At 38.4% G+C, this 22477-nt stretch overlaps 1 protein-coding gene across 13 annotated transcripts in view; it reads left to right on the plus strand.

Moving 5' to 3' along the window:
• The window catches only part of ABI1 (abl interactor 1), a 103413-nt gene that overhangs the window by 36240 nt on the left and 44696 nt on the right, over nucleotides 1-22477 (plus strand). For all 13 annotated transcript variants that reach the window (XM_082647262.1, XM_082647268.1, XM_082647271.1 and 10 more), the window contains exon 2: nucleotides 6498-6665. In XM_082647262.1, coding sequence (XP_082503388.1) covers nucleotides 6498-6665 — 168 coding nt within the window. The remainder of the gene's footprint in view (nucleotides 1-6497; nucleotides 6666-22477) is intronic.

Raw genomic sequence — 22477 nt, forward strand, 5'->3', positions numbered from 1 at the left:
CTGTGATTAAGAGTGACATACAAAGTTCACCATCTAAATCCCAAAGAGCATTTTCTTTTAGTATAAAATAAAATTTCTTCATAAGAAAGCATTCTGACATAATTGAGTTGGCAGGTTTTTTTCTGAGTGATACATAAAAATGGTGCCTCTGACATAGCTGTTTTGTTGGAGTCATTGAAATATGGTGTTTTTTGGTAGATGTGGGCTATTTTGTAATGAATTATCATGAAATATCTTCCATTTTTTCATTGGAAAAACCTTACTTAAATATTTGAAATATTCTGTGGGAAAAATACTGACTGGAAAAGTTTCTGGCAAGTTTGGATTAGAGTTAAGTTAGAAGTTGTTAAACAGATACAGTGTGGTGACATTTCTGCAAAGAGTGGGAGGAAAGGTAAAGACAGAAGCAAGATGGTTAAAACTTTTTTTTTAAATGCCCATGAGACCCCTGTTTTGTTACCTAAGCAGGGTTATTAAACCACTTGCAATTAGGACACAGAGAAATTATTGTTCCTCAAAGAAAACAAACTATTTTCAAATCCTCTTGTCAGACTTTAAAGAAGGTTCAAGGTAAGTAAGAAAGAGAACATTTTAATTTGTCATACTATTTTTCTGAAATGTTATTAGGCTAGTACTGTAGGATATGTGCTAGGTATAGGCTCTGTTTTCCCTGTAGGACATCTTGCAATAGTTGGGCCCTATATTAGAAATGATGCTCTTAAAGTTAGTTTATAGGTTAGTGTTTGTTTGGAACTTAATTATACAGCTAAAATGTTACAGAGAAGAGTTGGGAGAAAGTGATTAGTTTTATTAGACTTGTAAAATAAATAAACAAATACTTTTTTTCTTTTGGCCTCACCGCGTGTCTTGAGGGATCTTAGTTCCTCAACCAGGGATCAAACCTGCCCCCTCTGCAGTGATAGCACAGAGTCCTAACCACTGGACCTCCAGGAAATTCCCAATAAACAAGTACTTTTTTTTTAAATAAATTTATTTATTTATTTATTTTATTTTTGACTGCGTTGGGTCTTCGTTGCTGCGTGTGGGCTTGCTCTCGTTGCAGCGAGTGGCGGCTACTCTTTGTTGCGGTGCGCAGGCTTCTCACTGCGGTGGCTTCTCTTGTTGTGGAGCACCGGCTCTAGGCTCCTGGGCTTCAGCAGTTGCAGCATGCAGGCTCAGTAGTTGTGGCTCGCGGGCTCTAGAGCGCAGGCTCGGTAGTTGTGGCACATGGGCTTAGTTGCTCCGCGGCATGTGGGATCTTCCCGGACCAGGGCTCGAACCCATGTCCCATGCATTGGCAGGCGGATTCTTAACCACTGCGCCACCAAGAAGTCCCAACAAGTACTTTTAATAAATCAACAGTAGTAGTGTTTGAGGAATACAGATTTAAGGTGGAGCTAGAGCAAAATGACAGTATTGATGTTTTGGTATTTATTTCATATGATATAAAAATATCTAGGGCTTCCCTGGTGGCGCAGTGGTTAAGAATCCGCCTGCATCTGGGAAGATCCCACCTGCCGCGGAGCAACTAAGCCTGTGTGCCACAACTACTGAGCCTGTGCTCTAGAGCCTGTGAGCCACAACTCCTGAGCCCGTGCTCCACAACAAGAGAAGCCACTGCAATGAGAAGCTGTGCACTGCAACGAAGAGTAGCCCCTGCTCGCCACAACCATAGACAAGCCTGCACGCAGCAATGAAGATCCAACACAGCCAAAAATAAAATAAATAAATTTATATAAAAAAAGAAAAACTTCCTTAAAAAAAAATCTGTATTAAAATGGGTATTTTAAGATATTTTCTAAGGGTCCTGACTTCATTTAAAAATCAGTGAAACTTAATTTTTAATATATTTTAGATATAAAACTTTGCAAGCATTATAAAACCAAGTAAAATGTGAATTTTTAAAACTAAATATGACATTTATTGAAGTTGAAGGACAGATACATGGGGTTATCATATTACTCTTTCTACATATATATAAGACTCTATGCTAACCAGGGGAACAGTAGGAGATATTTGTAATTCACTGTACATGTTTTCCATTGGATTCCTACAGCTACGAAATAATGCCATCTCTTGTTTGGTTATTCAGAGGAAGTTGGATTTGAACTTGCTTTTCACATTGATGCCCTGATTAAAATCAGGGTCTTAATACTAGAGGAATTAAAATGAGAGTAGGCAACAATCAGTTACTGCCATAATCATGAAGCTATTGAAAATTGTTTTTTAAAAAAGAATAGGAAGAGAAAAATAGCACATGGGAAAATGCTCATGGTATATTTTTAAATGAAAAAAGGTTATGTAGCTATAAGTATGGTAAGTTTTACATTCTTGTATACATACATGTACTTGAGAGACTTTGAAGAAAATACACTAAACTGTTAACAAGGTCAATTTGAATGATAGGACCATGGTACATTAACTTTTAAATTTTTCTCTCTCTCTTTGTTAAAAAAGCAGGCAAAAATGAAACCATATAGTATTTTTTTCACTTAGAATGCATTCCTTTTTAAATTTTTTAATTCATTTTATTTTTGGCTGAGTTGGGTCTTTGTTGCTGCACGTGGGCTTTCTCTGGTTCTGGTGAGCGCAGGCTTCTCACTGCGGTGGCTTCTCTTGTGGAGCATGGGCCCTAGGCACGTGGGCTTCAGTAGTTGTGGCTCACGGGCTCTAGAGCACAGGCTCAGTAGTTGTGGCTCACAGGCTTAGTTGCTCTGTGGTATGTGGGATCTTCCTGGACCAGGGCTCGAACCCGTGTCCCCTGAATTGGCAGACAGATTCTTAACCACTGTGCCACCAGGGAAGCCCTGCATTACTTTTTTTTTTTGTTTTCCCCTGCATTACTTTTTAAGCATACTCATGACAAGGATGTTCTCTCTATCTCTTTTGGGGTTTAAGTAATTACTTGTGATAGAGGTAGAAAGGTTTTTCTTGTGGTCGTATGTGAAGGTTGAGAATGAGGGAGAGGAAGTGTGGTTAAAGATAAATGTATAGTTATGAGAGAGATTGCTTATAACTCCGTAATTTCCACTTTAGGGAGTGAAAAACGAGATTATTTTGCCTGTGTAGTCACCTTGAGGGGCAAGAAAAGGACTTAATAGGAGTAGTTTTACTTGAAAGTTTCTTTTCTCTAGCTAAGCTTGGTATCCACAGGTGGATAAATGAGGAAGAAGAGAGCTAGTTTTATATATGGGCTCTTCAGAAAATTCAGTTATCTAAAGAATTTCCTGTTTAGTTCTTGGCTACATTGTTTATTTTGAGTTTAGCTCTTTTAAATAATTAACTTTTCCTTTAAAGCTGAATACTTTTATTTCCATTTTAAGCAAACTTCATAAGTGGCATAAGACAGGGATGGCAAATGGGTTACGTATCACGTGTCAGCTCCTAGAGTGATTAGTTAAAAGTATATAGACTTTTGTAGGAAGACTGCTATAATTGATTAACAGTGTCTGTTTCAGCTCCTTGGAGAAGTGCTGGCTATTTGTCTTCTGGTTTATAATCCATTTTGTGTGATCCTTTGGAACATACTAAGGCTGCTTGGTAGTTAATACAGTAAAAGCACCAAAGAAGGGCTTCCCTGGTGGCACAGTGGTTGAGAGTCCGCCTGCCGATGCAGGGGACACGGGTTCGTGCCCCGGTCTGGGAAAATCCCACATGCCGCGGAGTGGCTGGGCCCGTGAGCCATGGCCGCTGGGCCTGCGTGTCCGGAGCCTGTGTTCCACAACGGGAGAGGCCACAACAGTGAGAGGCCCGTATACCGCAAAAAAAAAAAACAAAACACCAAAGAATGAGGGAGACCAACTATTGGATACTAAACTTACAAACCTGAAATAAGTGACAACAGTAATTCTTGTGCAGATTTAACTTTTAAATCCATGGTCTGTAGAGGAAATTAACTGTGACTAGAACTGCACTGTCTCCAGTAAGGCCACAATCTACATATGGCTCTTGAGCCTTTAAAATGTGGCTAGTTTGGGAAAATGAATTTTAAAATTTTATTTGATTTTAATTATTTTAAATTTAAATTTAAAATAGAAGCAGTGTAAAATGGTTTCTGTTAAATACAGCTTTACTTTTTTGGTAGGGCTACATTTTACTTTAACCATTGCATCGGAAGACGCATGGGAAGTTTTTACGTCTAGGCCTGGAAGTAGCACCTGTATCTGCTGTCATTCCATTGACAATACTTAGTTAACACATCCATCACTTTATGTATATCTTTTTTTTTTTTTTTGCTGAGAACATGTAAGTTCTACCCTATTAGCAGATTTCAGTTATGCAGTACAGTGTTAACTACAGTCACCATGTTTTACATTTAGGCCTTTTCGTTGGACAGAGTTAGGATATTGATATATAATACGTGATAAAATCAAAATTAGGTTCAAGTGAATGCTTTCAGTTTAAATCCAGAGCTATAGTTTTTTCTTAACTTCACTCTTCTTACATCAGAATCTCTTGAATTATGCCAAACATCTCAGGTCTCAATGACTTAAACATAAGTAATGACTTGCTTTGTCCCACACTACACAAACAATAGTCTCAGGATAATAATTCCAAAAAAACCATCAGCAACAAAGTGATTGAAAACAGCTTTAGTATTTTTTTGTTTTCCTCTTTCAGTTGTTTTCGTCCTAAGGATAAGCTCCATTAAGAATGTACAATCAGGGCTTCCCTGGTGGCGCAGTGGTTGAGAGTCTGCCTGCCGATGCAGGGGACACGGGTTCGTGCCCCGGTCCGGGAAGATGCCACATGCCGCGGAGCGGCTGGGCCTGCGCTGCTGGAGCCTGTGCTCTGCAACGGGAGAGGCCACAACAGTGAGAGGCCTGCGTACCGAAGAAAAATAAAGAATGTACAATCAAAATTTCTGTGCTTTGAAGCCACTTTTAGGATATTTTCTTTCTGGTTAAGCCACTAATTGGATGCACAGTTAGGCTCATTTGATTAATTTTACATTTAATTTTGGGAAATTCCTTTTTAAAATTTAATTTTGTTATAATTGTATGAATTATTTACATAGTTCCAAAAACAAATCTAAAAACAAGGTATGTTTAAAGAATCTTATCCATGTTCTCGCCAACCTATTTACCCCCGACCCCATATGTAATTATTTTTTAAAGATGTTACGTTTTATCCTTTTTTCTTAAAAAATAAAAACATATATTTATGTATCTTTCCCCATTTCTTAAGTAATAGCATTCAATAAACATTTTTATTTTCTATCTTTTTTTTTTTCACCTTAGCAATATTCTGGTGATCGAGTGTAGTGGTAATAACGACATCCCTCAACGTTCCTTCTTAGAGCTGTATAGTACTCTGCTGTTTGGAGGTCCCATAGTTTATTCAACCAGTCCCCCATCACTGGTTATATCAGTTGTTTCTAGTCTTTTCTATTGCAAATAGTGCTGTAATGAATAATTACATAATATTTTTGCCAGTGATTATTTGAGATAGATTCCTAAAAGTGAAATTACTGGGACAGAAAATAAGTCCATGTGTAATTTTGCTGGCTATCACCAGCAGTATTATCAGAGAATCTTTCCCACAACTTTGCAGAGTACCTTGTCCCACTTTTGGATTTTTGCTGGATGGGTAGGTGAGAAATAATATCTCATATTAGTTTGCATCTGCATTTCTTGTCTGTGATGAGCGATGTTGGATTTTTTAAAAAAAGGTTAAGAGTGGTTGCATTGCTTCTTTTTTTTTTTTTTTGAACTGTTAGATCTCTGTTCCATTGTTTCTATTTATTCTCGGCCTTTTAATTTTTAGATTACATATTGTTATACAAGTTGCTGGCCACCCTGCTCCCCGCCCCCCTCCATCCCCTCCACCTCCCCCTGCCCCCCAGAGTTTATCACTTGTATTTGAATTTTGCTCTGAACTTTGTCTCTGAACATTTCTTACTGTTTGACTCTGACTTGTGTACTAGAGTTTGGGAAGAATGGATGGGTAAAGGGTGGGGTCATAAGATTTACAGTAGTTTTTGTGGAGATGAGAAGCTTGGTTGTAATGGTTAATGGGGGGTTTGGATTTCTGATGGTGATTAATGTAAACAGGAATGTAAGGTAGAATGGATTTATAGTCCATATCACTGGACTAGTAGATGTGATTTTTTTGTTAAATTAACATTTGTTAATTAGAGCCCCAGGGTGTCATGGATGGTGAGCTCAAGGTTCAACAAAAGACTGGAAGGGAAAGTGAAATAGAGACATTTATTACTCACAGGTCCTGGAGGAGATACACAGCATGCCTTGAGGGGACACGTGGCGAGGTCAGTGCAGGGTGCAGGCAGAGAGTGAGCAGTAGGACCTGAGGCACGTGCCTTTATTAGGGTCCAAGGGTAGAGTGCTTTGTGGTTCATCAGACAGGTCCGATAAATTTTTTGATTCAGTTGGGCTTTTCTATTAAAAAATATAAATTATAACTCTACCTTTCTATAGAACAGATGTTTAATGAATGTTAACCTAAATAAATATTGGTTGTTTTTGTTCTTATTTCAGGCTACAGACAAGAGAAAAGCTTTAGAAGAGACCAAAGCCTACACAACCCAATCCCTAGCTAGTGTTGCTTATCAAATAAATGCATTGGCTAACAATGTACTCCAGTTGCTGGACATCCAAGCCTCTCAGCTTCGGAGAATGGAGTCTTCCATCAATCATATCTCACAGGTAACAGCTTGTAAAAAGCTTTAAATTCACATTTAATTAACTGACAATATAGTATCAATAGGTAGCCTAGAAATATGGAGTCCTTACTCATTTTCTTACTGACTGACTAGTCATTACCGCTTTCAGCTTTAGCTTTGGGTTCAGTAAGCCTACTCTTCTTTTTTTTTTAAAGTTTTTGTGTGTGTTTGGTAAAATATACATACCAGTGGTTATTGGTCTGTGGTTTTGGTGTTAATGTAGTGCTGGTCTTACAAAATATGTTGGACAGTATTCCCTCCTCTTCAGTTTTATGGAAGAGTGTGTGGTATAATTGATTTTCATCCATTGCATTGATTTTCATTCTGGTCTTTTTTCTCTTTTTTTCCTTATCCATTTACCCTAAATGCTACCTTTACTATGTATGTTTTTTATTGTAGTTGGGGAGTTTTTGAAAGGTAGCAGATTGTATTGTTATTCAATGTAAAAAATTCTAGAGCCTAGCACTAAACCTGCCATATGCTTAGCATTCAGTAAGTGTTTGTTAAAATTTCTGTTTAGGAGGGGTTGGTCTGTATACTATTCAATACAATACATGGAAATATTTAATAAACATTTGAATAGAGAAAAAAGTTCTGTGGGCATGTAGTTTGGGTGGTGCTGAAGGAGTGACATTTAAGTTGGGGTTTGAAGGGAGCCTGTGCATTTATCATATTGACATGGAGTGCAGATGCATTCCAGTCTAAGGCAACGGCGTTAGACAAAGACATGATGGCTTGTTCAGGGCGACTAGAATGTAGGTTTTGTTTGGAATGAGGAATGTACCTGGAGGTTAGTTTGGAAAAATAAATCTGAAGTTCTAAATTGTAGTTCATTTCTCTTTGATTTGGTTTCATTGATAAAGCTGAATGACAGCTTGTGTTTCATTAGGGGAGTAGGTGTATGCTTTTGTTGCTTCTCTGCTTCTCTTACCTGCTTGGTGGGAGATATACAGCTCCTGAATCAGACCAGCATGTTTAGCAGAAAAAGAGAGTATCAGTCTTCCCTAACCATCATCAGATGGCAGACTGATGTGATTAAGCCTTGAAGCAAGGGAAAGAGGATCCTTTGGAAACTGGAGACTCTGTTCTTTAGTTTTAAGGCAGACAGCAGGCTATCTTCCCTCTGTTCAATATGCTTTTTGGAGAAATGAATCACCCAAGCCCATATTCTGCCTCAGATAGTCTCTTTGTGGTGTTGAGGAAGCAAACCTCCAAACCCGTACCTGTTGATCACAAAGTTTGGGCTAAACCATATTTTAGTTCTGTCCTAATCAATAGTAATAACTGGGGACTGGTCTCATCTCACTTAGAATAAGGGCTACGTTTTTCAAAAAGGGACTTTGGGGGCTTCCCTGGTGGCGCAGTGGTTGGGAGTCCGCCTGCCGATGCAGAGGACGTGGGTTCATGCCCCGGTCCGGGAGGATCCCACATGCCACGGAGCGGCTGGACCCGTGGGCCATGGCCGCTGGGCCTGCGCATCCAGAGCCTGTGCTCCGCGACGGGAGAGGCCATAGCGGTGGGAGGCCCGCGTACCGCAGGGGGAAAAAAAAAAAAAAAAAGGGACTTTGGAACCCTCCTCCTTCTGTTTTGATTATAAGCGGTTAGTTTGGGAGTTTCTTTCCAGATCTTCTGACCTTTTGGTTGTCTGTAAGCCATTCACCAGGCTATAGCTTGAACCTCCTAATCAGTTGCTGGGTCTTTACAGTTGCCTAATCTTGTTGCAAAGCCTGGAAATGGTTTTTCACTTCCTGTGGTTTAAACCTCAGATACCTTAGCGTGGCATAAAAGGCCCTTTGGTCTGGTCTCTTCCAGCTCTCATCGCATTCCTGCCATGCTCAACTTCTTGAAGTGTTCCAAACACGGCATGCAATTTTGTGCTTCTTTGCTTTTCCGTAATCTGTTTATCTTACTTGGAATTAACTTTGTTCATCTCTGTTCTGCTTAGCATAAGCGCCAGATGAAGCCTTCACTGATTAGCTCAGGGTAGGGTTACTGATGCAGTCTATGCTCTGCCGTCTTCCTCCTTGTATCAGTTACTTGAGGTATCGATACATGTCTGTCTCCCCTTCCTCTCTCTTTGAAGGTAAAGATCATCCTGTGTAAGTACCATACCCCGACCGATTGTGCCCCAGGAGCTCCTCATCTCTGTATCCTCAGTACGTAGTTAACCAGAGCTTAAGAGGTGGTTTGAAAAGTATTTTTTGAATGAGACAGTGTGGTATGGTCTGCTTTGAAGTCATAAAGATCTGGGTTTGAATCCTAGTTCTGCCAGCATGTGATTTGATCAGATAACCTAACTTTTTTGAGTTTAGTTTTCTCATATGCAAAATTGGGACTATAGAGCTGACCTTAGAGATGAAATAAAGAATTGCATGTAAAGCATTTAGCCTAACACCTGGATATAACACGTTGGCATTATTAGTCATCATAGCTAATCATCCATTCTTTCTCTTATATTCAGCCTCTCTTCAATTCCCCCTCCAATCAACATTATTTTCCCCCATCTTAAAAAAAGCATTCCTTACCATGTGTTTTGAGATATTACCTTTTCTCTCTTGACAGTTCACAGCCTGAGTTCTTGAATCTGTCATCTTGTGGCATCTTCTTCCTTGAAACATATATATGCCTCAGTCCATTGTGGTTTGATTTTGTCTCCTTCTACTCCATGGATGTTGCTTTTGCAAAAAGGAGCAGTGATATCTTTCTTTTAAATCTAGAAATATTTTTTGCCACCTCTTCCTTGTTGCTTTTATTTGTGGCACGTGACAAATTTGTGATTATGTTTGTTTACTTATTTAATGCCTGTTCCTTCTCTTAGAGGTAAGTTTAATGATGACAGAAACCTCATCTGTTTGGTTCATCACTGTGTCCCTAGTGTCTCCCTTAGGGTCTGGCAAGGAGTAGATCCTTGAATCTTTAAATTATCCGTGTGGAACTTCAGAAAATCTGTAGTCCTTTGTGAATAAGCATCACTGTTTTTATTTTCTTTCAAATTAATTAATTAATTAAAATATTTATTAACATTAGCTTTTAAAATTTATTTTATTTGTTTTATTTTTGGCTGTGTTGGGTCTTTGTTGCTGTGTGCAGGCATTCTCTAGTTGTGTCGAGCGGGGGCTGCTCTTTGTTGCGGTGTGCGGGCTTCTCATTGCGGTGGCCTCTCTTGTTGTGGAGCACGGGCTCTAGGCGCGTGGGCTTCCATAGTTGTGGCACACAGGCTCAGTAGTTGTGGCTCGCGGGCTCTAGAGCGCAGGCTCAGTAGTTGTGGCTCACGGGCTTAGTTGCTCTGCAGCATGTGGGATCTTCCCAGACCAGGGCTCAAACCCGTGTCCCCTGCATTGGCAGGCGGATTCTTAATCACTGCGCCACCAGGGAAGCCCAATATTTATTTATTTATTTGGCTACACAGGGTCTTAGTTGCAGCACTTGAGATCTTCATTGCCGGGATCTTCGTTGCGGCATTCAAGATCTAGTTCCCTGACCAGGGATCGAACCCGGGCCCCCTGCATTGGGAGTGCAGAGTCTTACCCACTAGACCACCAGGGACGTCCCTCATTGTTGTTTTTAGAAAGTTCTCCATTTCAAAGGAAAATGAATGTACCCTAAGGTAAATTTTGAATTATCAATGATTTGATTCAAAATCTTAAACATAGAACTTAATGTGGTCACTGAAAATATTTTTGCCCACCTGTTCCCTGAGAAAGTCCAAGTGTGGAGAATTAAAAAAAGGCTGAAGTGGATTAGAACCTGTAATTACATAGTGTCAGTGTTTGCAGTCTTCTCCATACTCACACTCTGCCTTGCAGTTCTTGTGAAACAACCAGGCAGGAGCTGGTCAACAGATAAGAGCGAGAATTGACCATTACCATTAAAAAGGAAATCTCTGTGCCTATTACTTTTATTAAAAACCCACACCCACCTCTATCAGATGATATTTCAATCCTTAAACTTTGCCTTCAGGACAAAGGCTGGATTGTTGGTGTGGTATTGATGCAAGCATGGTCTTGTCTTCCCTTGCCTTTCTAGCTTCATTCCTTCCCTCCCTTCACACTCTGTGCTTCAAACCTCCTCATTCAGAGCTCTAGCAGTGTGTGCTGTAGTGGCTGTAGTCCCTTTGCTTGGAATGTCTGTCTCCCGGATTTCCTCTGCCTGGCTCACTCCTGCTCACTGTTTAGGCTTCAGCTTAATTGTCCTGGTCTCATGGAAACCTTTTCCTTGGTTCCAGAAGGCTAGGTTTGATCTTTCCTTGTACTTCTGTGCCTACTCCTTCATGACAGATAGCTTATGTTTGTTCTTCCTGATCTGTTCTCTCCCCGCTGGTCTTTACCCTGGGAGGTTTACTGTATGCATTATGTCAATGGGCGTCTGTGACTTCCGGCTTCAGATAGGGTGCAGCCAGTGTGGACATGGGTAGATCGGAAGCAGTGAGAAAGGTAAGCTCAGAATATTTATTTCCCTGGTTTCTTCCTGGTGGACTGGCTGTGTCCCAAGACAAGTCATTATTCCCCTCAATAAAGCCCTTCCTGGTAGCCTTGTCTGTGTGACTTTCTCTTCCTCGTTCTGGTAATCTCTCCTGCCCTTGTCCTTTTGGATTTAGGGGTGCTGTTGCTGCTGCTAACACTAGTTCCTGTACCTTCCTTTCTGTTCCCCTATCCCTCACCATTCCTTTGTCTTTAGTCCGTCTATGTTATAAATGCTCTTTGAATTTTTCTAATTGGAATAGTTTGTCAGTTTCTGATTGGAAATCTGGCTAATACAGCCCACCATGTGTTATTTCTGATACTGCCCCCTCTCTTTCCTGCTGTTTTTGCCTTTGCCCTCACTTAGGGAAGCAGGAAGCTCAGCTGGTGAAGTTCTAAAGCACCCTCTTTCTACTTCAGACAGGACAGTGCTACTTTTGTTTATATTACACAATGAGATTCTGTGTAAGAGTTGATTTGAAATTAGGATGAACAACAGAAAGATTTGAAAATCAGTGACTGCAAGAAAAATCTTAAAATCTTTTTAACAGCATTTAAGTTTCTTTAAGAGGCCTGGCACCTGCCTTTATTTTTAGCCTTATCCCTTACTACTAACCCACCTAGGACCTTTAAATTCCAGGGATAAGAAATCTCTCTGCCTGTCAGTGTCCTGGCTCCTATTGTTACAGACATGTTTCACCTGGCTAACTCCCACTCATCCTTGAGGTCTTACCCTAAATTTTATTAAAGGGTGGTTTTCCCCAATTCCCCTTTCTGGCCTGCCTCCCACCTGCGCACATACTATTAGAATTCTGTTAGTTGTTTTTATAGCGTCCTATACTTCCCTTTCATCGCATTTATTATTAGAATTACATCGTTAATTTGTCCTATTCACCGTCTGCCTTCCATAGGGTTCACTGTGACCTTTGCTGTATTTCTGGTGTCTAGCATGCATATGTCTATTTATTCAACAAATAAAAGGGAAGGAAGTTATAGTGGAAAGTCTCAGTCTCTTTAGAGGAGCCCAATGCAGAGACTTTAGGGCCATTAGAATTTGTAACAGTTTTTTTTTTTTTTTTTTGCAGTACGTGGGCCTCTCACTGTTGTGGCCTCTCCCCGTTGCGTGTAACAGTTTTGAATGGGGCCATCCCTTTTTAATTTCAAAAGTCATTGTATCCTTATTTTAGAGAAACCATATTTGGTTGTGTTCCTCCATAGATTAATGGAACATTGATTGCTAAATACCTCTGAATCATTGAACTTGAAAAAAAAAAAAAAGTCTTGCTCTCATTTTTATCACTGAGTAGTAAAGATGACTTAAAATATTTTTTTGGAGGGGGAGGAGGGACAATTTTAAACTCACAGAAAAATTGCATGTACAGGACAAAGAACTTTTTTGTTTTGGACTGTTTGAGAATAACCTGCTGCTATGATGCCCCATCACTCCTGAATACTTTGGTGTGTATTTTCTATACATAAGTACATGCTACTGCATAGCCATAAAACAGTCATCAAAATCAGGTTAATTATCATCTAATCCACACATTCTACTTATCTGCCAATTTGTTCAGTAGCTTTATGGGAAAAAGACCGAGTTCAGAAGCATTTAGTTATCATGTCTCCTCAACCTTCTTCAAACTGCAACAGTTCCTCAGTCTACCCTTGACTTCACCTGACCTTGATACTTTTGAAAATTATAGGCCAGTCAGTTTGTAGAATGTCAATATGAATATGTTTGTTTCTTCATGATTAGATTCATGTGATAAATTAAAGATAACTTTTTGGAGGCAATAGCTTCCTATTTAAAAACCACTTTCATTGTCTTAATTTTTTTTTTTTTTTGCGGTACGCAGGCCTCTCACTGTTGTGGCCTCTCTCGTTGCGGAGCACAGGCTCCAGACGCGCAGGCTCAGCAGCCATGGCTCACGGGCCCAGCCGCTCCACGGCATGTGGGATCTTCCCGGACCGGGGCACGAACCCGTGTCCCCTGCATCGGCAGGCGGACTGTCAACTACTGCACCACCAGGGAAGCCCCATTGTCTTAATTTTTTAAAGAAACTTTTTTTGTTTACTTTTAAGTCTTTTTCTAAGTGTTTCTAGCATTAGGGCTTGTAAATCCATAATAATATATATAAAGATAGAGGAAATCTATAAAGAATCTGGCATGTACATCAAGGCATAACATCCCTAAAAATATTTTGTTAGAGATCCAACAAAATTTGCTGTCATAGGAATTTTTATTTCAACTAATCAGGAATAATTGATTTTGCTATATTTTGTCACTAAGATCGTTTCAGAGCTAAAAAATTTTCAGATTTAAAAATCCTTTGGTTCTGAATTGCAAGTGATACTTGAGAACTTCTAAGATATAAATAAGTATATTTAATTATGACAACTTATTTCTAAAATAACCAACCATCTTGGTTAAAAACAAATTGTATACATTTTAGCTCTGAAATAATTTGAAAATCCAAATGAAGTCAGTCAGAATCACTGTTCTAAGACTATTTTTAGTTATTTTTCCTTAGAGCTGGTTTCCTTTCTAGCCACCTGCAGTTTTATGTGCCGTCCCACGTGTTCATTTTTTCTAAAACTGTTCCCCCACCAAGCTTGGCATGAAAGTAGCTTCTCTAATGTTTTTGGTTTGTTCTTTTGAAGAGCAAAGTATAAATTATAAAACCTTCATTGAGTAAATTCATGTAAAAATATTGATGAAAGACAGCATTACTATGGAATAAAGGATTCTCTGGCTCTAGGGTTTTTTTTAATTACAGTTTATTTTGTCTTGATATCATTATACTACATATTAATATATAGAATTTATCTTTTCCATTCTTTTAAAAAAATTTTTTAACCTTTTATTGAAGTATAACACACATAGAAAATGCACAAAACGTAAACCTACATTTTTAATGAACTATCACAAAGGAAAAATCTGTGTATTCATCAAGACCTACAACATAGCCAATCATCCTTATGTTCTTCCCACCTGCCACCCCTCCTCTCCTTCCCAAAGGTGATCACTATCCTGACCTCTGGTAATGTAATTTAGTTTTGTTTTTTTTTAACATCTTTATTGGAGTATAATTGCTTTACAATGTTGTGTTAGTTTCTGCTGTATCACAAAGTGAACTTTTCCATTCTTTTTACTTTCAACTTTTTCCTGTTAAGATTTGTCTCTTTTAAGAATAACTGGATTTAAAAAAATACAGTGTGAGAGTTCCTTCGTGCACTAGTGGTTAGGATTCCAGGCTTTCATTGCCATGGCCTGGGTTCAGTCCCTGGTTGGGGAACTGAGATGCTGCAAGCCAAAAATAAAAATTAAAAAAAAAAATAGAGTGTGATACTTCTTTTAACTGGGGCATTTATTGCATTTATATATTGATATATTTGGATTCAGATGAACCACCATTATTTTGTACTTTTTATTCATGCCATCTATTGTTACTTTTTCTTTTCTTTTCTTTTCTTCTCTTTTCCCTCCTTCCCTCCTTCCTTCCTCTGGATTAACATTCTCTTTTGGATTAACATTCTTTGGAGGCCTTATTGTGTATGTGTGCACGTATATGTACGTGCATATGTGATGTGTGTATGCTGCCTCCTGCTTATGGTGAATTATTTCCTTATGTGTTTTATAAATTTTGATTGTGAGCTCAACTTAAGATCTCATCTTTGAGATCTCTCTGCAGGCTAAGGGTAATACATTGATAAGATAAATTGATTATTCCTAGACAGTTTTGTTCTGCTAAGTGTTTTAGGGATACTATCAGTCCAGGACTATTTAGAGTTTTGTACCTGAAAACTTCATGGAACATGTTATACTATCTTGGATAACTGCCCCCCTTCCTCTCCAGTATGTGTGTGTGTGTGTGTGTGTGTGTGTGTATGTATTTGTGTCTTAGAGGTGTTGTAACAATTACCTCAAACTTAATGTCTTAACACAACTTTATTATCTTATAGTTCTGAAGCTTAGAAATATGAAATGGGTTTCACTGGGGCCAAACTTGAGATGTGGGCAGGATTGTTCTTTCTGGACATTCTATGGGAGAAGCTGTTCTCTTGCCTTATTTTAGCTTCCAGAGGCTTCCTGCATTTCTTAGCTGGTGGCCTCTTCCTCCATCTTCAAGCCAGAAATGGCCAGTTGAGTCTTTTTCACATGGCACCACTCTGATCAGCACTAACTGTCCTGCCTCCCTCTTTCCCTTTTAATTAAAGACCCTTGTGATTACATGAGCCCACATCAGTAATCCTGGATAATCTTCTTTTCTCAAGACCTTTAACTTAATCACATTTGCAAAGTTCCTTTTGCCATGTCAGTTCTATCTTCCCATCTTCAGCAAGCCAAGGCCTTATATTTAGTTCCCATTTGGCATAAAAGTCTAACCCTGTTTGTTAGTGGCCAGCAAGCCCCTATAGGATAGCTTCTTTCATATTTTCTGCTCTGAGTTTTAGTCCTCCTTTCTCCTTCTCCCTGGATTTTCTTTGCTCTATTTAATATTGGACTGAATTTTAAAAAGATGCTGTCATAGTCTATCAAGCGTGTTTAGGCAGTTTGTAAGTGGGAGAGTTTTCAGGTTATCTAATCTGTCATATTGCCTCGGTTGGTATTCCTTATATTAGCAAGGTATTCCTGAGTTTTAATAAGATATAAGGTCTTATTAATATTACTTTTATTTTCCGATTATCTTTTAATTTAAAATGCTTTTAATTTAGCCTCAAAAGAAAACAAAACAAAAACCAACCCCCCAAACCTCAGTGAATCTCATCTTTGAACAAGCTTGTCATTTAACTGTGATTAAAAGTCAGTTTCTGGGCTTCCATGGTGGCGCAGTGTTTGAGAGTCCGCCTGCCGATGCAGGGGACATGGGTTTGTGCCCTGGTCCGGGAGGATCCCACATGCCGCGGAGCAGCTAGGCCCGTGAGCCATGGCCGCTGAGCCTGCGCGTCCGGAGCCTGTGCTCTGCAATGGGAGAGGCCACAACAGTGAGAGGCCCGCGTACTGCAAAAAAAAAAAAAAAAAAAAAAGTCAGTTTCTCTGTTTAAGTACTGTGTTTTACCCTTATCAACAAACTGTGTTGTTTTTCTTTAATCTGACCCAGGCTCTCCTGGGTTACTCTGGTTCTGCTGCTCAACCAGACCAAAAATCTCTCTTACAACATCCTGTTTCCCTTTTTGACTGTCTGGTCAGGTGGTTCTCTTTCAATACAAATTTTTGTTTTCTATTTTTCTGTCTCATTTGAGCTAAAGGCATATAGATATTATTCTCTGCCCAGGTGTTATCATTGGGCTTCATTTCACAATTCCCTCTGTCCGTCTGATAATATGTGAGTGTGTCCAAGCCAGTGAGATACTACCTAAGGGATTATAGTGAAAAGCTAAGTTCTGTATCACCCCTTTCTTTACCCAGGCTTGCTTTCTAGAGCACTTTTATAGTAAGTACTGTGTATTAGGCTTTTTACACACATGAACACCTATGAATTAATTCTCACAACAATCCCATCTCACAGATGAAGAAACTGTTATACAAAGCAGTTATATTACTTGTTCAGGATCATACAGCTATTAAATGGCATTATTTGAACTAGGAAGTCTCATTTTGGAATCTGCTTGTTATCACTGTGCTGTACTGCCCTTAGTTTTAGACTGAAAATTATTTTCCTTCGAAAGGCAATAGAGTCTATTTCTTCTGGCTTCCAGTATTGTCATTGAGATGTCTGATATGTCTCTGATTCTAGATCCTTTGTATGTAACTTGTCTTTTTCTCTCTGGAAACCTTTGGAATATTTATTCTCTTTAGCTGTGGTGTTTTGAAATTTCACAGGGAAATAACTTGGTATTGGTCTTTTTTTTTTTTTATTGGTCGGTTTTTTTTGTGTGTGTGTGTGGTACGCGGGCCTCTCACTGTTGCGGCCTCTCCCATTGCGGAGCACAGGCTCCGGACGCGCAGGCTCAGTGGCCATGGCTCACGGGCCCAGCCACTCTACGGCATGTGGGGTCCTCCCTGACCGGGGCACGAACCCGTGTCCCCTGCATCAGCAGGCGGACTCTCAACCACTGCGCCACCAGGGAAGCCTGGTATTGGTCTTTTGAAAGTACATTATGCTGGCACTTGGGGGATATGCTACTATATTTTGCAACGGGGGGGGGGCGTCTAGTGTTATTTCTTTGATAATTTCTTTTCCCATGTATTCTCTGTTCTTTTTTTCTAGATGTTCTATTCAGATATTAGACCTTCTGAATTAATATTTTAGTACTGTTTTCCTTTCTAATTCTACATCTTTGGGAGACTTCCTCAACTATGAATTCCAGTGTATCAGATATTTATATTGTTAAGTTTTACTATTTTTAATTTTTAAGAATTTTCTTGCTCTTTTTCACAAGTTGGATTCTTATTTATTAATGAATTACCTTTTATTCATATAATATATCAACATATATGACATATGAATATATATATTTCATATAATATAAATCTTTTTAAAAAATGATTCCACTAGGCTCTGCAAGTTTTTTTTTTCATGTTCTTTTTTTCTGTTTTTTGTTTTGTTTTGTTTTGTTTTAGGTCCTCCCCCACCCCCCATGCAATGTTATATCAAATAATCTGGTGATCCTAGTCTGCTTCTATTTAAGAATGAGGAACTGAAATGCTTAAGTAGAAACTATAAATATGTGACAGAGACTGTCAGTTGGGGGGGTTGGGCTTTGGGCAGGGCCCCACCCAAGTCTTCAGTGTTTAGAAGTCTCTTCTTGTGCTGTTCTGTTTCTGCAGTGAAGAGTTTTTCTAATTTCTTTCATGAGAGTTGTGTTTATGAGGAAAAGCTGGCATTTGAGAACATGGTGAGTGGAAGGACAGCGAACTCAACAGTTCAGTATATAGACACTCAATTCTCCAGCTTTTAGCTCTGTTCCTCACTTTTAAAAGAAAAGCAGTTGTATTGAGATAGAATTCACATACCATAGAATTTACCCACTTAAAGTGTACAATTCAGTGGCTTTTGTTATATTCACAGAGTTACACATCCATCACCACAGCAATTTTAGAATATTGTCATTACCCCAAAAAAGAAACCCCCTATCCTTCTTAGCTCTCACTCCCCAGTCCCTGAATCCTCTCTCCGCCTAGCCCTAAGCAACTAACAATTTACTTTTTATCCCTGTAGATTTGCCTATTCTGAGTATTTCATATAAATGGAATCATGTAGTAAGTGGTCCTTTGCAGTGGTTTCTTTCACTTGGCATGATGTTGTCAAAGCTCATCCATATTGTGGCCTGTGTCAGTGCTTATTCCTTTTTATTGCCAAATTAATATTGTTTTATGGATATATCAGATTTATCCATTTATTAGTTAATGGATATTTGGACTGTTTCTACTTTTTGGCTATTATGGATAATGCTGCTGTGAACATTTGTGTACAAGTTTCTGTGTGGACATATGTTTTCAGTTATATTGGTTATATACCTATGAGTGGAATTGCTGGATCCTATGGTAACTCTAGGTTTAACCCTTCAAGGGACTGCTGACTGTTATCCAAAGTGGCTGCACCATTTTACATTGCCACTGGCAGTGTATCAAGGTTTCAGTTTCTCCACATCCTCACAATTTCTGTTTTATCTATTTATTTTTAATAGCCATCCTAGTGGATGTCAAGTGGTATCTATCTCATTGTGGTTTTGATTCTGTTCCTCACTTTTGTAGTCTAAAGAAACTGTTGCTTCCAAATTCTGAGCCTCTCAAGGGTTATTTTTTTCTTTTAGAATAAATTACCTTGCTGTCTATGGGCGTTTTGGGTTTTAGCTTCTTCTGTTGTTCTGTTCAGTTAGTTACCTTGCTTCCATTTGCTTTCTGATATCCAGTGATTTATTGGAAGTTCTTGTCCACTGATTTTTCTCCTCTTATTTCCCTTTATCATTTTGGGGAGGAAAAAATATATATATATTCAATTATATATATATATAAATATAAAATAATGTAATCAATCCTCTAAATTTAATCTCTAAATTTAATCTACCAACTTGTATCTTTAAATATTCTTTCTGTATAAATATCCCCAAATGGTGTCCTTTCTTGTAAGAAGAATTACAGGACCAAAAATACTCCTGTGATGAATATGAAAGAAATGAGGCTCAGAGAGGTTATTATTAAGTACAATCCAGATCCTTTTAAAGTGTCGGATTTGACTCTTCTGATAATACTGATTTACACTCCTTGTTATATGTCTAATGTAGCTGGAACATCTTAAATGAATTAAGTAACAATTTTTAATTTCTAAGATTGTTCATAAGAGTTGTATTTATTATTGGCTATAAGCTTTAACAGGTTTAACATCATCTGGTAAACTCAGAGTTAAACACTTGAATATGGATGGGGAACAGAGAATAATAATAATGATGATAATAATAATAAATAATACTAACATTTATTTAGTCCTTTCCATGCCAGACACTGTTGAAAATCCTTTATACATGTTACCTCATTTAATCCTCATATTAACTGTGTGAGGATGATAAAATTCTTTGTTTTTAAACCTTATTTGTCTGGTAAGAAAACAGGCTACAGAGCTAGTAAATGGTAGAGTCTACTTGTAAATCTGTGCAGTGTGCTTCCTGAGTCTGTGCTTTTGAAGTCATTAGATTATAATGCCTGACATTTCTACAGAATTTTAAATATATTATCTTTTTGAGAGGGGAGGGACACTCATGAGATATTAAAACAAATGTTAATTCTTGGGTAAGGAGTAGTAGTTGGGGAATTAGTACAAGCTTATGAGTGATATGTAGAAGATGAACTGTGATCTAATGTTCTCTTAAAAGCTCATATTTACTTTAGATCCTGGTTTGGATCAAAAATGATTATCACTAAATTAAACACAAAAAATTGTTTTTTGATGTGGACACATAATTGCCATGTAGAGTGTTGTATAGTGTGCATTATATTTCTTAAGCAGGAGGGGAGGAGACAGAAAAGTGTCCTTGTGTTGTACTAAAGTTGGGTGTAGGCCAAAGTATTAGTGACAGATCCAGTTTTTCCCAGGATAAAATGTTTCAGAATAATTCTGATCTGGGTGTTTTATATTATGTTCTTCTACCAGAGTCTTATTTTGCAGCTCATCTTTTCTAAATAGGTCTGTTTTATAGTGTGTATATATAGGTCATTCTGAATCAAGTTAACTTCACAGTTGATTGGGACCTTGTTTCAAGCTTATTGAACAAAGCTCTGTAACACAGAATTTTGGGCATAGGGCCATTTCCAGAGTCTGGTCCAAATAAGCAGTAACAGACAAAGATTGTCTCTTTCTTAGCTGAAGGCTTTCTCTGTGTGGCTGGTCTCAGGACTCTTTTACACTTTTTCTACCCCTTTCATACTCCTCTCCTTTTTCTATTCAGGGCAAAAGTGTTTTGGTTTTCATTCTGTAGTTACTCATTCAGCAAGCATTTATTGTGCTTTTACTTACATACAAGGTTCTTTGCTTGAAACCTATAATGACCTCGCTGTATTGGCACTGTCATTTCTGGGGCTAGTAGGCCTTCAGATATGATATTGAAGAAAATATGTGAAATATTAAGTAGTTTTGCTATGTCATACTTCTTTCCCGCCTGTCTTTTGGTAATTAAAAAGGATTGTTTTCTGGAGGATATTTAAAAGGAGCATATGCTTTCTTTACACCCCGCCCCCCGCCCAACTTCCCAAAGTGGTAAGGGAGAGTGTAATTAAAACAACATATTTCCATACAATAATTTTAAATAATCATGTCTTAAAAGGCAATTTAAAAATCTTGTCTACTTGTGAAATTTATCTTTTTATTTCAACATTCGTTTTGGAAAACACTTTTTCTTTTAAATAGAATCACTTTTGGAATATTGTAACTGTTCTTTCCTTCGAACCTTTGCTTTCTACACAATTTGTTTTACCTATTCCTATTCAATTCCCATTCTGCTCATATTATGAAGGGTCAGCTTGGCCCTTTAAAAAGAACTTGTCAAGTTTGGTTTCCTAATTTCTTTAGTCTTTCTTTAATAACTCTTAATATGAGTAGAGTTCAACTCATTTTTATTCATGCTATTTAAAATTTTCTCTAATCTCTAGGCAGGTGTTGTATTTTCACGCCTCTTTGCCTTTGCTTATACTGTTCCTTTTGCTTGGAATCCCCACCCCCACCCCCCACCCCCAGTCTACTTTCTTCTCTTTGGCCTGCCAGATATGGCTGGCTAAAGTGAGGTTTCTTTTATGGAGTCTTCTGATAATGCTCCAGGAATAGTAGTCATTTTTTTCTCTGTGCTCTATTTTTTTTTTTTTGCGGTACGCGGGCCTCTCACCGTTGTGGCCTCTCCCGTTGCGGAGCATAGGCTCCAGACGCGCAGGCTCAGCGGCCATGGCTCACGGGCCCAGCCGCTCCACGGCATGTGGGATCTTCCCGGAACGGGGCACCAACCCGTTTCCCCTGCATCGGCAGACGGACTCTCAACCACTGCACCACCAGGGAAGCCCCTCTCTGTGCTCTATTTGTGCTTTTTGTGCAATTTAAAGACTTAAAAAAATTATACTAAATAACATTCAAAAGAATAAATGTAATATAACAAATTTTATAATAAAATAAACATCTGTGACTCTACCACCAAAGTTAACTAGAAAATGGTCAATTCTGTTTTTTCTACCTTTGTGCTTCAATCTATACTCCCAAGGGACATTATTATCATTATTTCCTTGCCCTTTTAAAGTTTATCACAAATTATGTGTATCCTTAAATAGTTACTGTTTAATTTTGTTTGGGTTTGGGTTTAATAAAAATAGATTCAGGCTGTATGTTGTCAAAACCAAAGCCCAGTATAGCTTGCTTTTTTAATTCAGTGTTATGTTTCTACTATTTAGCTGTATTTCATTCATAGTAGTTCATTCTCATTAATGTAATATTTCAAGTATAAGTTTGCCACTTATTTGCATTTACATTTAATGAATCTGGAATTGGTTTTTTCGCTCTAGCGTGAGGTAGGGATCCATTTTCTGTGTTTCTATCTGGCAAACTAGTTGCCCTATTTAAATAATGCATTCTTTTCTCCTGTGCAATCACTGTAAGGTAACAAGTTTCCTTATGATCATGCGTTTGTTTCTGAGTTTTATCTTCTGTTGAATTGGTCCATTTATTTAACCCTTTTTAAGAACCCTACTGTTTTATTTACTTTGGCTTTATAATAAATATCAGCAGGCAAGCCCCCACCTCCCCCTTCCTTTTTTTGTTTTTTAAACCATGTCTTGGTCATTCTTTCCCCCTTGCCCTTCCGTATATATTTTGAAACCATGAGAAACCCAGTTAGGGTTTTTATTGAGAGGCTCGAAGCT

Source organism: Grampus griseus (assembly GCF_964374135.1).
Source record: "Grampus griseus genome assembly, chromosome: 2".
Classification (NCBI taxonomy): Eukaryota; Metazoa; Chordata; class Mammalia; order Artiodactyla; family Delphinidae; genus Grampus; species Grampus griseus.